This window comes from Scyliorhinus torazame, chromosome 3, assembly GCF_047496885.1.
Source record: "Scyliorhinus torazame isolate Kashiwa2021f chromosome 3, sScyTor2.1, whole genome shotgun sequence".
Classification (NCBI taxonomy): Eukaryota; Metazoa; Chordata; class Chondrichthyes; order Carcharhiniformes; family Scyliorhinidae; genus Scyliorhinus; species Scyliorhinus torazame.
Window position 1 is genome coordinate 31,408,798 of NC_092709.1, and position 17,982 is coordinate 31,426,779.

At 46.9% G+C, this 17,982-nt stretch overlaps 1 protein-coding gene across 2 annotated transcripts in view; it reads right to left on the reverse strand.

Moving 5' to 3' along the window:
* The window catches only part of LOC140408391 (limbin-like), a 217,202-nt gene that overhangs the window by 129,066 nt on the left and 70,154 nt on the right, over window positions 1–17,982 (reverse strand). For both annotated transcript variants that reach the window (XM_072495516.1, XM_072495515.1), the window contains exon 12: window positions 17,186–17,361. In XM_072495516.1, coding sequence (XP_072351617.1) covers window positions 17,186–17,361 — 176 coding nt within the window. The remainder of the gene's footprint in view (window positions 1–17,185; window positions 17,362–17,982) is intronic.

Below are 17,982 nucleotides of genomic sequence, written 5' to 3' on the forward strand. Positions count from 1 at the left end.
CAGAGCAGCCAAAAGGACACACGAGGGTTGCTTTTCATCAATGTGAGACCCCACTCTCGTTACACTTTCTAACGGCAAACCAAAGCAACAGGAGGCTAATCTCAACAATGAGTCACACCTCACTTGTTCCACAGTATCTTGGGGTCCTAACTCTGGATTCACCCCCTAGGTTTACCATTCAGGCAAAGTGTGTCTGACATGACTGGAACATAGGACTTGGAAACAGCAGTAGGTCTTTTGGTCCTGCGAGCCTGCTCCGTCAATCAGTAAGATTGACCTTTTTTGATACTGGCCCAAATTGACTAAGTAAGATTAAATATCAACAAATAAATTAAATTGCACTGGGGGAGATGGCGAGACTGGTGGCGAACAGTTATTTGTCATTTTATATTGAATATATGTCTGAAAACTTTATATTTCTAACAGCAACCATGAAACTGCACAATTCAAAACACATTATTATACACATAATTATGTCTTGAGGGAAAATCCAATAATAGTTTCACAGTATTCCTGCTTTGTAGTGCAGCTGAAAGACTCATTGATATCAATGGCTTTAAATTTAATTTCCGTTTTAAACCAGGACATGAAATAACATGGTGCAAAAAGTGATATCGAGTAGAGGAGAGGAACGGAAGCCAGTTGTTCACATCAATTAATAATAGTCTAATAATAGTCTTTAATAGTGTCACAAGTAGGCTTACATTAACACTGCAATAAAGTTACTGTGAAAATCCCCTCGTCGCCACACCACGGTGCCTATTCAGGTACAAAGAGGGAGAATTCAGAATATCCAATTCACCTAACAAGCACGTCTTTCACAACTTGTGGGAGGAAACCGGAGCACCCGGAGGAAACCCACGCAGACATGGAGAGAATGTGCAGACACCGCACAGACAGTGACCCAAGTTGGGAATCGACCCCGGGCCCTTGTCACTGTGAAGCAACAGTGCTAACCACTGTGCTATCAAGCCGCCCAATTAGACTAATTTTGAGTTTACAAACTGGTATTTAAAGTTTGGGAACAATATAAAGCATAAATAGGGAAGAAATCTGAATTTGGCATAACACTGAACAGAACCATGAATAGTGATTCGGCCACACTGGTTTGCCAAATACTAGCTGCTCACTATCACTTTAATTTGGATATGCTGTTTCACACCAGGCAGGAATCAGTGAACTGTTCTTCAATAGTGAGGCAAGTGTTTTGGGCCAGGGTTTAGAGAACCCCAAAGTGTATCATGAAATTGACCTGACCCACAACTTTTAATAGATTGTTGTATGGGGAGCACACGGCCCACTCTACAGGTGTGGTACAGCAGAAATGGAAAGATATTTTCTAAAGCAAAACAATGTTTATTCTATGAACTTAATTTAATCTTTTTAGAACATAGTGAACATATTAGCAACCATCAATTCAAGTATAACCCCCAAAGAATACAACACTAAGTAATCCTTAAGCTGTCCTTTTAACATCCATAAGACTATAAAGCACATCAGGTTAAAGTCACTACTGAGAGCAGTTATTAGTTTTAAATCACCAAACGATCGATTTACAGTTTTTAGATTAGACAGAGAGAGACTAATACCCCTTCTGGCTGTGACTGCAGCTATGCAGCTCTGAAAACTAAACTAAAACACACCCTGCAGCAAACAGCCTAAAATGAAAGTAAAAAGCTGACAGCCCAGCTCCACCCACTCTCTGACATCACTGCAGTAATAAACACCCACTTCTTAAAGGTACTCTCACTACAGATACTTATATACACACCCATTTGTAAACACCCTCTTCTTAAAGGTACTCTCACATGACCCAAGTGTAAATAGTATTAATACTTCATTCCTAACAAGTTTATTAATGGGTTTCCTACAGATTAAAAATATTTGAGAAGTGACACATTTCATAATAACTTGACTAAATTTATTTATAAAATTACCTTCTGTGCCTTTGGGTATCTTCACTGATGATTTTAAACGGAAGGCCTCAACATCTCTCAAAACCCCCAATACGTTTGCTCCAATGTTTGTGTATAACACTTAACACATTGCTATGAAACACTTTGATTGATTAATTTAATGGAGGCACTCCCTAGTTTAAAATAAATGGTATTTTAGACCCGAATCTCATATTCACTCACTTGTCTTCCCACACTGTTGGTTGAAGTTGTGTCAGAGGTTAAAATGCGAAAGAAACTTGGCACAGGAACAGAACCCATTTTGAACCTTCCCACTTCCGATTTTATCAATGTGGGATGATATCCAGGTGCCCAACGCAAAGTATTCCAGCAGCATGAGGCACCTTCGTGCTGATTTTACTATTCCTTATTCATGTCACACCTAACACTCCTTTATCCTCTGGATACAGTTACCATTAATTTACCCATTGCCTGTGCACAGCAGGAAAATATTATTTGCATTGTTTCATGCGTGACACAATCTAGGACAGAGTAGCTGCTTGATTGGCCCCCTATCCACCACCTTCAATATCCACACTCTCCATTATTGACGCCCAATAGGAGCAGTGTCTACAAGATGCACTGCAGCAGCTCCCCAAGGCTCCTCTGACAGCATCTTCCAAACCTGCGACCACTACCACCTGGAAGGACAAAGGCAGCAGATGCATGGGAACACCACGACATCTGCAAGTTCGCCTCAAAAGCCGCAAACCATTCTGACTTGGAAATATATCACCGTTCCTTCACTGCCGCTGGGTCAAAATCCTGGAACCCCCTCCCTAACAGCACTGTGGATGTACCTGCACCACATGGACTGCTGTGGTTCAAGAAAGCAACTCACCACCCACCTCCACATGGGCAATTAGGGACGGGCAATAAAATTGTTGGCCCAGCAAGTGATGCCCACATCCTGTGAAAAGGGTACAGAAAACAGCTACAGTACTGAAATTTGCAAACTTGTTTCTTTCAAAACTAATTTTGGTGGATAGAAAAACTGTTCACAGCGCTCGTGGAAGGGGGTCAGAAAATAGCAATCTCTTTAACGCAAATGTAATCTATTGTTTTAATGTAGGGGTTAGTTAGCTCAGCTGGCTAGGTGGCTGAAGGGCAGTGCAGACTGACACGAGCAGTGCAAGTTCAATCCCTGTATCAGGTGTTGTAGTTTACAGAGGACTGCCTCCTTGCCTTGCGACATGCTTGTTGTGGAGTGGTGCCCTTCAAGCTATATAATCATGTGTCGCTCTCTCTCTCTCTCTCGGATGCCCGTGATCCCTTGTATTCTGTGGCAAATTATCTTACAGCAGAAACTGTAAACATTTACCATAGTACTAAACCGATAATGGAAAATGCAACATCACCAAAATGTATTTTTATTATCTAGTTTTATTTTACTGTCAGAATCAACCGGGTGGCAAAAGAAATAACATTCCAAGTTCCACCTGCAGTTTTAATTGTGCTGTTAAATTTACTGTTCCAAATCTGACTCATTTTCTTTAGAAATTATAAAATAAATGTTTTGAGAGATTATGAGGATGTTGCAAATTAACTTTGATGCCGACTCAGTTATAGAAACCAAACAAGCTATTGATCGATCACTTTCCTAATTACAGACCATAACAGCCACTCCTCGCACTTAACATTCTGATTCGTTACTGAGTTGATACTGAGGCATGCCAATTGATTCTGGAAATCTAAAAGAGCCCATCTCAGCTCTCTGTTGCATTTATATAGTGCCTTTAACTTAGTAAAGCATCCTAAGGTGCTTCGTGGGAGCATTATCAAACTAAGCTATGTAAGGAGATAATCAAAGAGGTAGGTTTAAGGAGTGTCATAAAGGAGGAAGAGGGTAAAGCGTCTGAGAGGTTCAGAGGGAATTCCAGATTTCAGGGCATAGCTGAAGGCACAACCAACGACGGTGGAACAATTAAACTCAGCGATGCACAAGAGACTGGAATTGAAGGAGGGCAAGGGACCCCGAGGGTTATAGAGACAGGGACCAGCAAGGCCACGCGGGATTTGGAAACAAGGCTGAGAATATTTTAAAATCAGGGCGTCAGGGAGCACAGGAATGGGAACAGAGCTTGGTACATATTAAGATACAGCGCTTTGGATGAGCTCAACAGGGTGGAAGATGAGAGGCTGGTCAGGAAAGCATCAGGAAATCCAGTCTAGCGATAATAAAAACATGCGTGAGCGTTGCAGCAACAGGTGAGTAGAGGAATGGGTGGGGTAGGCAATATTGCAGTGATGGAGACAGGTGGTTTTAGGCCTATTTTCATGTGTTGAAGTTCATTAGCCATGCAGGGAGTCCTGCTGCAGCACCACAGAAGGTAAAAGGACATTTAAAGGCGCAGAAAACGGGAACTGCAGCTTTGTGGGCCTTGGCATAGACCCACCACAGCTAGTGTACAAGATGAAAGATGGAGGGATGGAGGGAGAGGAAAAGAGGCCTCCAGTAGGTCCTCTAATTCTATTTGTGCAGATCAAGGCAATTACTGCCACTATATCAACCATACACCCTCCTTCCACATCACGTTTCACGGGTATGATAGTAATGGGGCAGTCAAAAGGAAAATTCACTACAAACCTGCTCCCCTGTTACCATACGACAGGGAGGGGAAGGTTGGCCAGGGATGCAGCTGGTCGGACCAGAGAGAATAAGATTAAGGTTGAGGCATGCGGGCGGCGTAGTGGCACAATGATTAGCACTGCTACCTCACAGCTCCAGGGACCCGGGTACAATTCCTGCCTCGGGTGACTGTGTGTGGAGTTTGCATTTTCTCCCTGTGTCTGCGTGGGTTTTCTCCGGATGCTCCGGTTTCCTCCCACAGTCCAAAGATGTGCAGTTTAGGTGGATTGGCCACATTAAATTGTCTCTTAGTGTCCAAAGTACAGGTGGGGTTACTGGGTTACGGGGATAGGGTGGAGGTGTGAGCTTAAGTAGAGTGCTCTTTCAAGAGCTGGTATCGACTCAATGTGCCGAATGGCCTCCTTCTGCATGGTAAATTCTATGATTCATGGGTAGGTCTCACGGTTCTACTTTCCTGATAATTGCATCACTTTTGGTCAGGATAACAAAGAAGATTCCAGTGTCCAGTGTTTCTATCTTTGTTAGTAACAGCAAATAAGTACTTTTACATCTGCTCACTTTCCTTTCGACTTCAACCGTTAGTCCCTATCTCACGATTCAAAGGAGATGTAGCCCATGTTAGGCTGAATCATCAGGATGGGTTTATGTTCACATAAAACACAGAGAATTAATTATGCAGCAAACAGGGAGGAAAATATGATCAGAGGGGAAAACAACCTGAGCTATGCTCATGAAGCTACTTCGCTAACGGATAAAAATCACTGGATTATTTATTACGAGGAGAAATACATGGTTCAGTTTGCATTTATTTTTTAAAAAGCCATATTGATTGATTGATTTTGGAAAGCTAATTTATTTTTCTTTCAGTTTTTATTTGATAACACATAAATTAGATTGTCTGCTGAGTGCTGTTTTGATTCTGCACCATTTTCCCTTCTCGAGGGCTGAATTTTCACCCGAGATGAAGAGGGACTCCACCTTAGCCAAAATGGCAGCAGAGCTCGGATTGCGGACGACCTATCCCTGAATCTAGCACCCGCCTTTTTGCCAGGGGAACGGGAGCCAGGTGTAATTTTCACAACTATGGTTCGCAGAGGCAGCTGCATATGTGGCAGACACATCCAATTTTTGTTAGTGGAAAGTACAAAACATGACTTGTGAGTTTTACACTTTTTAAGAGAAGATCTAAACTGACCAGAATTCTTTGGGGAGGTAAGGTGCCCTTTAGCTAGGTCCATGGACAACTTCAGGAGAGGCAAGGTGCCATTTGGGGTAGGTCAAGCGCAGTTTGGGCTTGTTAAATTAGATATGAATGTGCATGAAAGTGAATAAATGCATTGAAATTATTAAGCTGTCACGGCATTTAAATCCCCTTGAAACTTTTAAACTGTCGAGGCATTTAAATCTCCTGGCCTTGAATTTATTTTAAAAGTCTATAGTTAAAAGAGTTGATAGAAACCGGAGGCTTATAGGATTTGTTCTGGATGACTGATTCCACAACCGATCAATGTCATAGTAGGATGCCTGTCAGTTCACATGTTGATTCCTAGCTCCAAGTAGAGTCTATGCAAATGCTTGTATTTAATGAGGAATTAAGTCATTGATTGAAGTTAAATGTAGTGAATGGGTTTTTAACAATTAGAGTTGGTGCAATTTTCCCAAAATTGCAGAGTGCTGGATCAGGCTAGGAAAGCGGTGAGAAACTCTCTGGCTTCACAGGTGCCTTTTCTCGCCTGATTTAACAGCCTCTGAGCAATTTCAAAATGCTGCCAAGGATCTCACAGCCAGCTGCAGGAGAGGGACCAACACACAGCAGTAACAATGGAATTCTAAGATCGGGGAGCCCCAATCTCAAAGTTAACCTTAAGGCATCCCCCACGGATATCTGTAGGCCCCCTCCCACCACAGACATCGGGTCCTGCCAATGAACAAAGTGAACCCCCCCCCCCAAATAAATCCCACATGCAGAAGGGGAAACCCCCAATGGAGAAGGGTAACTTCCCTGACCAAGACCCCTGCAAGTCTCCAATTGGCAGTGTCCCCTGGCAAGGTGCCGGGGGCAATGTCCAACCATGTCCCTCAATCCCCCTCAGGGCCTACAGGCATGCCTGCACCTCCAGCGTGGTCATAATGGCTGGTTTTCATTTTTGTAAATCATTTGTGATTTGTACTGGCGCGATATCACGCCGCAGGTGTGGGTGGGTATCGAAGGATGCATTGTGGTCGGATGCTACGGTGTCGAGCCCTTTAATAATATGTTAAAACATTATAATCTATGAAAATCGCTTCATCGGCAGGTGGGGGGCGGAAGATCTCAAACTGAGATCTCACCGGTGCAAATCCCATTTTAGGCCACTCGTGAGATTTAGCGGCGACTAGGGGATTTGCACCCGCGCCTAACGGGGCCACTAATTCGTGGCCAGTGAATTCAACAATAGATATGTAGAACTTTATTTTATTTAATCTGAACATGGGTCCTGAGGTCTGCCCTCGGTGGATACTGGGCAAGTTGCCATTGAGGGTATTAGAGTAAAGGGTGGTGGGGGTGTGGCTTGGAATCAGTTGGCACTAAGTTAGCATGGGGGTTCTAAAGTGCCATAGGGGTCTTGGTAGAGGGGCATGGATTGCCATGGAGTGTATGAGGGAACATGGGGTGGATGGAAGACATAAGATGGCATGGGATGGCAAAGATGGGGTATGAGATTGTGTGGGCGTGAAGGGGTGATGGATAGAAAACTTCTTGAGTTTTCTTATTTTCTTTTACAGCTGCGACAAAGTGCTGAAGCTGGGAAGGGGTCATTTAAACAGCCTGTCCCTGTACCCATCAGCCCCTGTGGCTGCTTCCACACTGTTTCCTGAGTCAGGGGGTCCTGTTAACACCCAGGCCTCCGCAAAACAAAAATCAGACCATCCGGAACACCTCCTGGGTCGGTATGCAGATCCGGACAGACTCAACATGGCCATTCCCTGACACGATTATGACTAATGTTATCTCTTTGACGTGGAGATTGTCTATACAGCACTAAAACCGAGGGTCTTTATTTTTGCTTGCGAGGCACTGAATTCCTCACGATCGACATCCTGGGGGTTTCCATTGACCAGAAACTGAATTGGAGTAGCCGTATAATTAGAGGCTGGGAATTCTGCAGAGAGTAACTCACCGCTTGACTCCCCAAAGCTATTCCACCAAATACAACGTACAAGTCAGTAGTGAGATAGAATATGCTCCAAGCATGGATGAGTGCAGTTCTAAGAACACTCGGTACCACCCAGAACAAAGCAGCAAGTTTGATTGGCACCCGTCCAATGATGGGCCAATGAGGTCCCACGTCACTTCCTTTGGGGAAAACCATCCAAGGACTTACATGGCTAGAAGCAGGTCTGTCCTGGGGTCAAGAACCTCCGGCGAGGGAGGGGGGGGGGGGGGGGGGAATTCCAGAAATCCCAACCCTCATACAACTGATGGCTGATCAGAGACCGACAGCTCCTCGCTGCCTTTAGTGCCAATGGGGAAAGCTGTGGTAGGGGCTGGCAATGTCCGCACCAGAGGCCCAGAATCAGCAAGGAACCTTGGACGTGGGCGAGTGAGAGCAGGATGGGGGTCAAGGGAGGTGTCGCTGGTTAATGAGGAGCAGGGGTTTAGAAGAAGGGGTAGAAGAGTAGCTTTCAATGCACCCATTCTACCCTTCCCAATGCCAGGTCTCTCGATCAGGCATTCAATATCTGACAATGAGTCCCCCTACCACCACCACCACTGCCCCATCCACCCCAGGAGCCCGAAAGCAAATCCTTGGGTTTCCCATGTGTTGACCATCCCCTCTGCCACAGATTAATTACCAACCATGATGGGATGAGACCCTTAAGTGCATATTAATTGTCCACTTATGGGGCCTCAATTGGCAGCAGGGTGGGAATGCCAACCATGAACCTTCCCAACACAGACTTAATTGGGGCAGCGAAGGGAAGGTAGTGAAGTCTCCACTTACCACCCTCCTGTCAATCAAATGTGCCGCCCATTTCCAAACATCTACAGGGACAGCATTAAGTTCCACCCACATTTACAGCCATATGTACCATGTGCCAGAGGCACTGCAGCACCTCAGACAGTTGCTTTCAAATCTGCAACATCTATCACAGAGAAAGACAAGGGCAACAACCTCATCTGGTGGTGCAAACAATGTGGGTGGACTGTCATTGTCTTGCTGTTGTCCTTCATTTGGGCTTGGACTGTCATCGTCGCTTTGTTCTTAACTGCAGCCTGATAGGCCATCATGGTCGTCCTGCTGTGCACTGGAGCGTGGTAGATTGTCATAGTCTTCTTGCTGTTTACTTGAGCATGGCAGACTTGCATCGTCTGCCGCTAATTGGTCAGAGGAGGTTGCTGGACCCTCATGGTCTTGTTCCTGCAAGGACTGCGCGTCGAAGTCTTGCGTTGCTTCTATCGTGGAGGCTGTCCACAAGCTCGCTGCGGAGCCTTGTGACACTGGAGTCACTTCTTGTTCGTGCAAGGATTGCGCTCTGGAGTCTTGCGTTTCTGCAATTGTGGAGTCTGTCCACGAGCTCGTTGTGGAGGCTTGTGACACTGGAGTCGCCAATGTGCAACACATCTAGTTGTGGTTCGGATTTGGTACTGGGGTAGCCTCCCAAGGTGAAAGGTTCGTCTGAGTCGTTGTCTTCTAGGACCATATCATCACTGTTTGCGTCGGAGCTGGCAACATAGACGCGAACACCTTCAATGCCTTCCATCATTTGTTCCATGATCCTGTGGAACACTTCTGACGCCGATATGATCCCAAACGGTGTCCTGTTGTAACAATATCTGCCAAAAGGGGTGTTAAAGGTACACAGTTTCCTACTGGATCTGTCTAGTTGGATTTGCCAGAATCCTTTCGAGCCGTCAAGTTTGGTGAAGAGCTTGGCGCGAGCCATCTCGCATGTGATCTCTTCGCGCTTGGGGATTGGACAGTGCTCCCTCATCATATTGCGATTCAGATCCTTTGGATCAATGCAGATTCTGAGCTCGCTGGAAGGCATTTTTACGCACACCATGGAGCTGACCCAGTCGGTTGGTTCCGTAACTCTGGAGATCACTCCTAGGTCTTGGAGGTCCTGCAGCTGCTGCTTGAGGTGGCCCTTGAGGGGTGCTGGGACTCTGCGAGGTACATGCACCACAGGCGTGGCGTTCAGTTTGAGTAGGATCTTGTAAGTAAATGGGAGCGTGCCCATTCCTTCAAAGACGTCGCGGTGCTGTTCGATGATGGCGTTGCGTTGCGCCCTGAAGTCAGCATCCTGTAAGGCATACGTGTCATCCGGAGAGAGAGTGAACTCTTTGAACGAGGTTTAGCAGCTTGCGCGCCTGTGCACCAAGCAGAGCGTCCTTCGAGGAGCCCACGATCTCGAAAGGAAGGATGGCTTTTCGTGACTTGTGCGTCACTTCGAGTTGGCATGAGCCGGTAGCAGGAATGATGTTGCCATTGTAGTCCAATAGCTGGCAGGCCGATGGAAGAATGGTTGGTTTGACACGAAGGCTTTGGAAAGCAGACCACACCATGAGATTGGCAGAGGCACCAGTGTTCAGGCGGAATCGTATTTGGGACCGGTTGACCGTCAGGGTGGCACACAACTCATCGTCTGGATCGATGCTGTATACCGACAGCGGCTGGTGCCTTTGCTTCGGGGACACCCTGTTTTTCGTTACGACACCGACTTGAAAAGGCGCCTTAGGGTCCTCAGTGTCACTGCTGTGTGGGAGGTCCGAATCGGACTCGGTGACCGTGGGATGAATTGCCCGAACATTCCTGCGTGGCTGGCTCAAGCGATACAAATTGGAAGGCTGAGCTGCTCGACAGCAGGCAGCATAGTGGCCAAGTCTTCCACATCATAGGTATTGTCGAGATTTTGCAGGGCATTGCCGCTTTAAATGGGCGGAGCCACAGTTGCCGCACGTGTGACGTCAGCACGTTCACTGCGCCACCGCGCATGCACGGTGCGGTCATGCGTGGTGCGTGCCTGCGCATTATGTTATTCCTCCACGTCGCCGTCCCCTCATTTGGTGCGTACAAGCGCGGGAGTCCGCGAAAAGCGTGCAAAATGGTCACCCTCAATCACTTGGACCTGTTCCGCATTGTGGGGACATTGCCCCGCCGTTTCAGCCGCTTGTATATGGGAATACCGACTCAGGGCGTTTTCATGTAGGACACAGGTCTCGATGACGGTCGCTAGGGTGAGTTGCTTTACTTTGAGGAGCTGCTGACGTAGGGGGTCCGACTGAACACCGAAAACGATCTGGTCACGTATCATGGAGTGGGAGGTGGGCCCATAGCTGCAAGATTGCGCAATGATGCGGAGGTGCGTTAGAAAGGATTGGAAAGGTTCGTCCTTACCCTGCAAACGCTGCTTGAACACGTAGCGTTCAAAACTTTCATTCACCTCTCCGCTGCAGTGAGTGTCAAATTTGAGGAGCACCGTCTTGAACTTCATCTTGTCTTCGTCATCTGCAAAGGTGAGAGAATTGAAAATGTGGATGGCATGGTCCCCGGCTGTGGAGAGGAGAAGAGCAATCTTTCTGGTGTCCGAGGTGCCCTCCCTGTCCGTGGCTTCGAGGAAGAGCTGGAAGCGCTGTTTGAAAATCTTCCAGTTGGCCCCGAGGTTGCCGGCGGCGGCGGGCTGATGTTGTCCATGTTGCAGGATGACGGAATGCTGGCGGAAGGCAGATCACTTGTAGGTAGGTCTAAGAAGTGCTAATATGCAACCACTCCTGGTATCATGATGTGTTGGGTGTTCTGGATCACATACAGGTCACCAACTCTTGAAGTAGTGCAACACTATTTTATTAAAAGGTTAACTATTTAAACATACTTGAACTGTGGGTAAATACGATACTAGCTTTAACTAAAGACCTCTGCCTTGTCCTAACCAGTCGATGCACTCAGCACATGGTGAATGTCTGTGTTGCAGGCTGTGAGCTCTGTGCTCCTAGCTAGCTGCTACTCGAATGAGCGGGAACTCTGATGCCCCGTCTTTATAGTGCGTGTGCTCTCACTGGTGATTGGCTGCGGTGTTGTGTATGTTGATTGTTCCCACTGTGTGTCCACCAGTATGTGTCTGCACCATGATATACTGGTGTATATTATGACAGCGAGGTCCAGAGAAAATGTTAAGGTCGGTAACGAAGTATTCAAGGTCGGAATCATCGGTTTGGGCATAGGTAACTGCTTGTTGCCGGGTTCTTCGGAGGTCAATTTCATTCCCTGGTTCAATTTGAGGCATTGTGCTGTCATTCCAGGTAAAGGAAGGTTGTTTTACGGCTTTAAAAGATTTTTTCTTTGATTTAGGACGTTTCCCCTTTAAATGGGCGTGGTCCGGGGCCTCTGACATCATGACGCATGTGACGTAGCGCGTAGGAAGCGATTGCGCATGCGCAGATCACGGTTCCTTTACTTGGGGCCTTTTTCGCAAACGGACCTTCCCGTTCTGTGCGCTTCTCGCGCAACTGTGCAAGTGCAGTCCCTTTAGAAAGATGGCCACCGATCAAAACCGTTCTCCGCTCCGGGATCTCGGCATCGTGGTGAGTACTGGCGCTTCTCTTACCTTTTCTTGCTGGTTGGAGTGTGTTTTCCTCACAGAATTTGCCGAATTTGTCCAGGACTGCCTGGAAGTCACTCCTGTTTTGCCCCTTGGAGAACTTGAATTTTAAAAAGATTTTTGGGGCAGCACGGTAGCCTTGTGGATAGCGCAATTGCTTCACAGCTCCAGGGTCCCAGGTTTGATTCCGGCTTGGGTCACTGTCTGTGCGGAGTCTGCACATCCTCCCCGTGTGTGTGTGGGTTTCCTCCGGGTGCTCCGGTTTCCTCCCACAGTCCAAAGATGTGCGGGTTAGGTGGATTGGTCATGATAAATTGCCCTTAGTGTCCAAAATTGCCCTTAGTGTTGGGTGGGGTTACTGGGTTATGGGGATAGGGTGGAGGTGCTGAACTTGGGTAGGGTGCTCTTTCCAAGAGCCGGTGCAGACTCGATGGGCCAAATGGCCTCCTTCTGCACTGTAAATTCTATGATTCTATGATTCTGCTCTGGCACTGGCGATGGAGAGGAGAAGCTCTGTTTTTTCAGCATCGGCCAGGTCTTCTAGTTCGGCTGCTACCAGGAAGATTTCAAACCTTTGCCGGAATGCCCGCCAGTTTTCGCGGAGTTTGCCGTAGCACTGGAACCGCTGCGGAACCCGGATCTCGAACATCTTGCCTGGGTATCGTTGCTGGTTGTCACTGTATGCTGCGGTATGGCTATGTGGATTGAAACAGTTCAGTCCTGGTACCATGATTTGTCATATTGTAAGTATAACATAAGCGGCTTCCTTGTGGTGCACTTGACAAAGGAAGGTTCAGATGTGGAGATAACTTCAACATGTTTATTAAACTATTTACACTTCTATTACTCGGGTTCGACACTACTGCTAATCCTACTATAGCTACCCAGACTGACTAACCAGTTGCTGCAATCCATGTGGTGGGTGTATATATTGAATCAACCCTGTGTCTGTACTCACTGACTGTCTCCACTGGATAGAGGCAGATCATGTGTGTGGTGTTCTTTATATATGGGTAGGTGTAATGCCCCCCTGTGGTCGTGTCACCTCCTTGTGTATCGTGAATGTCTATTGGTCGTGTCCTATCTACTTGATCTATTGGTTGAGTGTGTGTGTGTGATGTCTCTTGTGCTCCCTCTAGTGCCTAGCCAGCCTACATGTATTTACATTGGTGCACATCACCACAAAAAGATCAACTTAATACGAGGTAGGTCCATTCAAAAGTCTGATGGCAGCAGGCAAAAAACTGTTCTTGAGTCGGTTGGTACATGATCTCAAACTTTTGTATCTTGTTCCTGATGGAAGAGGTTGGAAGAGAGTATGTCCGGGGTGCGTGGGGTCCTTAATTATGCTGGCTGCCTTTCCAAGGCAGCGGGAATTGTAGACAGAGTCAATGGATGTGAGGCTGGTTTACGTGATGGACTGGGCTACATTCATGACCTTTTGTCGTTTCCTGCGGTCTTGGGCAGAGCAGGAACCATACCAAGCTGTGACACAACCAGAAAGAATGCTTTCTATGGTGCATCTGAAAAAGTTGGTGAGTCGCAGCTGGCACGCCAAGTTTCCTTAGTCTTCTGAGAAAGTAGAGTCGTTGATGGGCTTTCTTAACTATAGTGTCGGCATGGGGGGACCAGGACAGGTTGTTGGTGATCTGGACACTTAAAAACTTGAAGCTCTCGACCCTTTCTACTTGGTTCCCATTGATGTAGACAGGGGCATGTTCTCTACGCTTCCTGAAGTCGATGACAATCTCCTTCGTTTTGTTGACATTGAGGGAGAGATTATCGTCGTCGCACCAGTTCACCAGATTCTCTAACTCAGTCCTGTACTCTGTCTCGTCATTGTTTGAAATCCGACCCACTACGGTGGTGTCATCTGCAAATTTGAAAATCGAGTTGAAAGGGAATTTAGCCACACCGTCATAGGTGTATAAGGAGTAGAGAAGGGGGCTGAGGACACAGCCTTGTGGGACACCAGTGTTGACGATGATCGTGGAGGAGGTGTTGCTGCCTATCCTTACTGATTGTGGTCTGTGGATTAGGAAGTTCAGGATCCAGTCGCAGAGGGAGGAGCCGAGGCACAGGCCACCGAGTTTGGAGATGAGTTTCGTAGGAACAACACTGTGGGTGTACCTACATCTGAAGGACTGCAGCGGTTCAAGAAGGCAACTCACCACCACCTTTTGAAGGGCAACTACGGTGGGCAACAAGTATTGGCCTTGCCAGCAATGACAACATCCCATGAAAGAATTAAAAACTAATTGCCCAAAAATCTGTGACAATATTGTTCTCTGACAGCTCATAGGATGATTCATAAGAGTAGTCCAGAAAAACACCCGACCCTCTGTTGTCATCATTTAATGTCTCTCCAGATAAGCACCAAATGGCTAAGGACCTGCCACAGGAACAAGCATTGCTGCAAATCAATGTCGCTTACAGTGGGGATCCTGTGATCCAGCACTCCCAACGGTACGCGATGTTCACATGGAGCACATATCTTTGAGAAATCGCTGTAATTTAAATTGGATTTTATTCAATACATTTCAAATTATTTATTTATACTAACAGAAGGGAAGCAATTAACAGAGAGCCCTGTGGCTTCAATTTCAGGTTCTGCTACACCCTACAATGAGCTCAAACGGGGCCTAAAGGGGCAGGAAATCAACTGTGCTCAATCGAGACTCATCCTACCATTTATATACATTCCGCAAAGAAGCAGTATTAAAATTAAGGTTGTACCATATCCCCACTGATACTCACTATTCATGTCAGATCCGGACTTAGTCATCTCCACCTGTATGATTGCCCAGGCCTGCCCGACAGACGTTCATTGCTGAAGTGAATGCTTAAGGAATCAGGGAAAGGATGCAAATAGCTCTGAAGGCTGCTTTCTGAACTATTTTATGCTTTTCTTCGCATTTTGATTATCTCCACTTGGTTTCTCAGAATGCTTTCCACCAACAAATCGGACGTTGCCATGTTTTGTTTCTGTCCTCGAAATGGGAACTATTTGATTCCCTGTGGGAATCTGACTACTTCTACATTAATGGGAGAAAGGGAATGAAAATCAACAGGGGTGGTCCTTCCTTGTCCTCGCTGATGTTTATCCCTCAACTATCTCTATCCTCCTCCTTCGGCTTTTCCCATGTTATTCATAGCAGCCACCATTTTGGGATTTGGAGGGTGATTTTAAAGCTGGATGCCCTTCCTACCACTAATCCTCTCCATTTATCCAGGCTGGGGACCAGCACCGACACATGTTGACTCACCTGGGCTAATGTCCACGTTCTTTCACAACCATCAAGTCCTGGGGCTGCATTTTACAGCGGGTGGCAGATGGCTCACCGCAGCACTCTCTGCTCCGGCAAAAGAAGGAAAGTTGGCTTCCATGCAAGACCACCCTGCAGCCATAACACTGTGTGGGGAAGCTAAGAGCGAGACCTCCATCCTTCAGTGGGGAGGAAGTCGAACCTTTGGAAGCTGCCGACCAATCTGATTGCCGACATCTCCAACAGTCCAGACGGCATCAAGAGTGGGTGTTGCCGGGACTCCAAACAGACCCAAGAAGAAAGTCCAATGGATCCCGGAGTGAGGTAACTATGGGATAATGGGCCGCGAGGGTTTGGCCAGCGGAAAGAGGAGTTGGGGGGCGGGGGAGGGGGGATTTAGAGAGCAGGTAGGTAGGAAGGAAAGTGGGATACTATCTTTGGGATGGGTGCCGCTGATGTGCAAAAGCCTCCCACCCACCACCCCTGAAGACAATACTCCACCCCAATAGTATTCCTCCATTCCTTCGTGCCATTTTAAAGAAACCTACCCACTCCACTCCAACCGTTTTCAGCCATGGGCAGCATATTCTCGGAGTTAATTGGCATGTTAACGAACTCAACAGACGATTATTATTATTATTTTTTTAAAATGGCAGGTGGGCCGCTGTGTTATGGGGACGGGCACAGGCGGGGCACCTGTCCTATTCTACATGCCCTCCTCCTTAAAACACACCCAGCAGGAACACGTAAAATTGCGCGTCTGAAGTGGGATTTCAAACTGGCGACTTTTGGTTCAGTGGCAGGAGAGCTAACCACTGAGTTATTTGAGACAGCGTACCTGCTTCTGGGGGGGGGGGGGGGGGGGAGTTGACTTCAAACGCGGATCGGGCACCTTTTAAAGATGGCGGCCAGATCTCTGTAGAGCGAACATTGTCGGCTACATCAGGCTCCACCCCACAGGAGTGGCGGCGGAAACCACGCCCCTAAATTCTCTTTACAGAGACTGCCAGAAAATTGAGAGAAAAAATTCGGCAGTGTAGCTGGAAAACTACACTTTGGTTTTCTCGCTGGAATCGACGCTCTGATAATATATCAGAAGATTCCGCCCATTATTTGGTCGTTATCATTTTCCTGTTTGAAGGAGCAGTCTGTGTATAAATTGGGTGCCCTATTTTCCACTGGATAACATATTATACCACAAAAAAGTACTTAATTGGCTGTGAAACGCATTTGGATATCTCGACATTGTGAATGTTCGTTTCTTCTTGTAATTCAGCATTTCTCCTGCAGGGGAATAGGTGTAATATTGGGCTGGATTCTTCCGCCCCGCCCGCCGCAAGAATGCCACGGGCGAAACGGCGACAATGGAAAACTCCATTGACCTCGGGTGGGATTCTCTGGTCAATGGGCGAACGCGTCCGGAGAATCCTGCCCATTATTTTCTACGTGTGTCTCTGGTCTCCCACAAAGGCTATGATATTCATAAAAAAATAAAAGGAGCCTAACAAAGTTTCAGTCGCAAGTATTACTTTCTGTAACTCCGAGACCCTGGTGCCGAGAGCTCTGTTCAACGACAGTCAGTATTTGTGCCTTTTTCAAAACTATTCTTTTAATTGCAATTGGTTCTCATCTCCATCATGCCAACGTTCATTGCCACGTATTGCTTTTTCATTGCATCAAAGTGAATAAATTCATCCGCACACACAAATCCTGCCTAACTGAAGTTCCGGCATTGGAGGAGAATGATTCTCTGATGGATACTATTGGTTTGAATGGCAATAATGACTTACTTTTTCACCAGATTGGCAAAGCCTGCAATGTGGAGGGCAGCTGTGTTCAGGAGATTGCGTCTATGCTTCACATCGCGCTCGATCCTGTTCACAAGGTTTTTTCTATGAGCCAGGCCCTTATCGAGTATCGTTCTCTGGAAAGCTAGTTGCTGGTCCATCAGTTTCTCCAACTGAAACTAGAGAGGAACACAGGATTTAGACTAAAATGTAATTCCGTTTGTGTATTACTATTAAAAAAGGATAATTTAAAATGGAGCGATTAAAATAAAAGCAAAATATTACAGATTCCGGACATCCGAAATAAAAATTCAGCATCTGTGGAGAGAAAGAAAGAGTTAAAGGCGGGGATTCTTGTGGTGGAATCCATTACGGGGGATTTGGTGGCCCAGTCTAAAGCCCATCAACTTTCCATGGGACCAGATGATCCCAGGGTCAGGTGGGGTTGGAAAATCTCGCCCAAGTCGAATATGACTCTGGGCGGCATGGTAATGCAGTGGTTAGCACTGTTGCCTCACAGCTCCAGGGTCCTAGGTTCGATTCCCATTTGGGTCACTTTCTGTGTGGAGTCTGCACGTTCTCCCCGTGTCTGCGTGGGTTTCCCCCGGGCGCTTCGGTTTCGTCCCACAGTCCAAAGACGTGTAGGTTAGGTGGATTGGCCATGCTAAATTGCCCTTAGTGTCCAAAAAATTTAGGTGGGGTTACTGGGATAGGGTGGGGGTTTGGGCTTGTTAGGGTGCTCTTTCCAAGAGCCGGTGCAGACTCGATGGGCAGAATGGCCTCCTTCTGCATTGTAAATT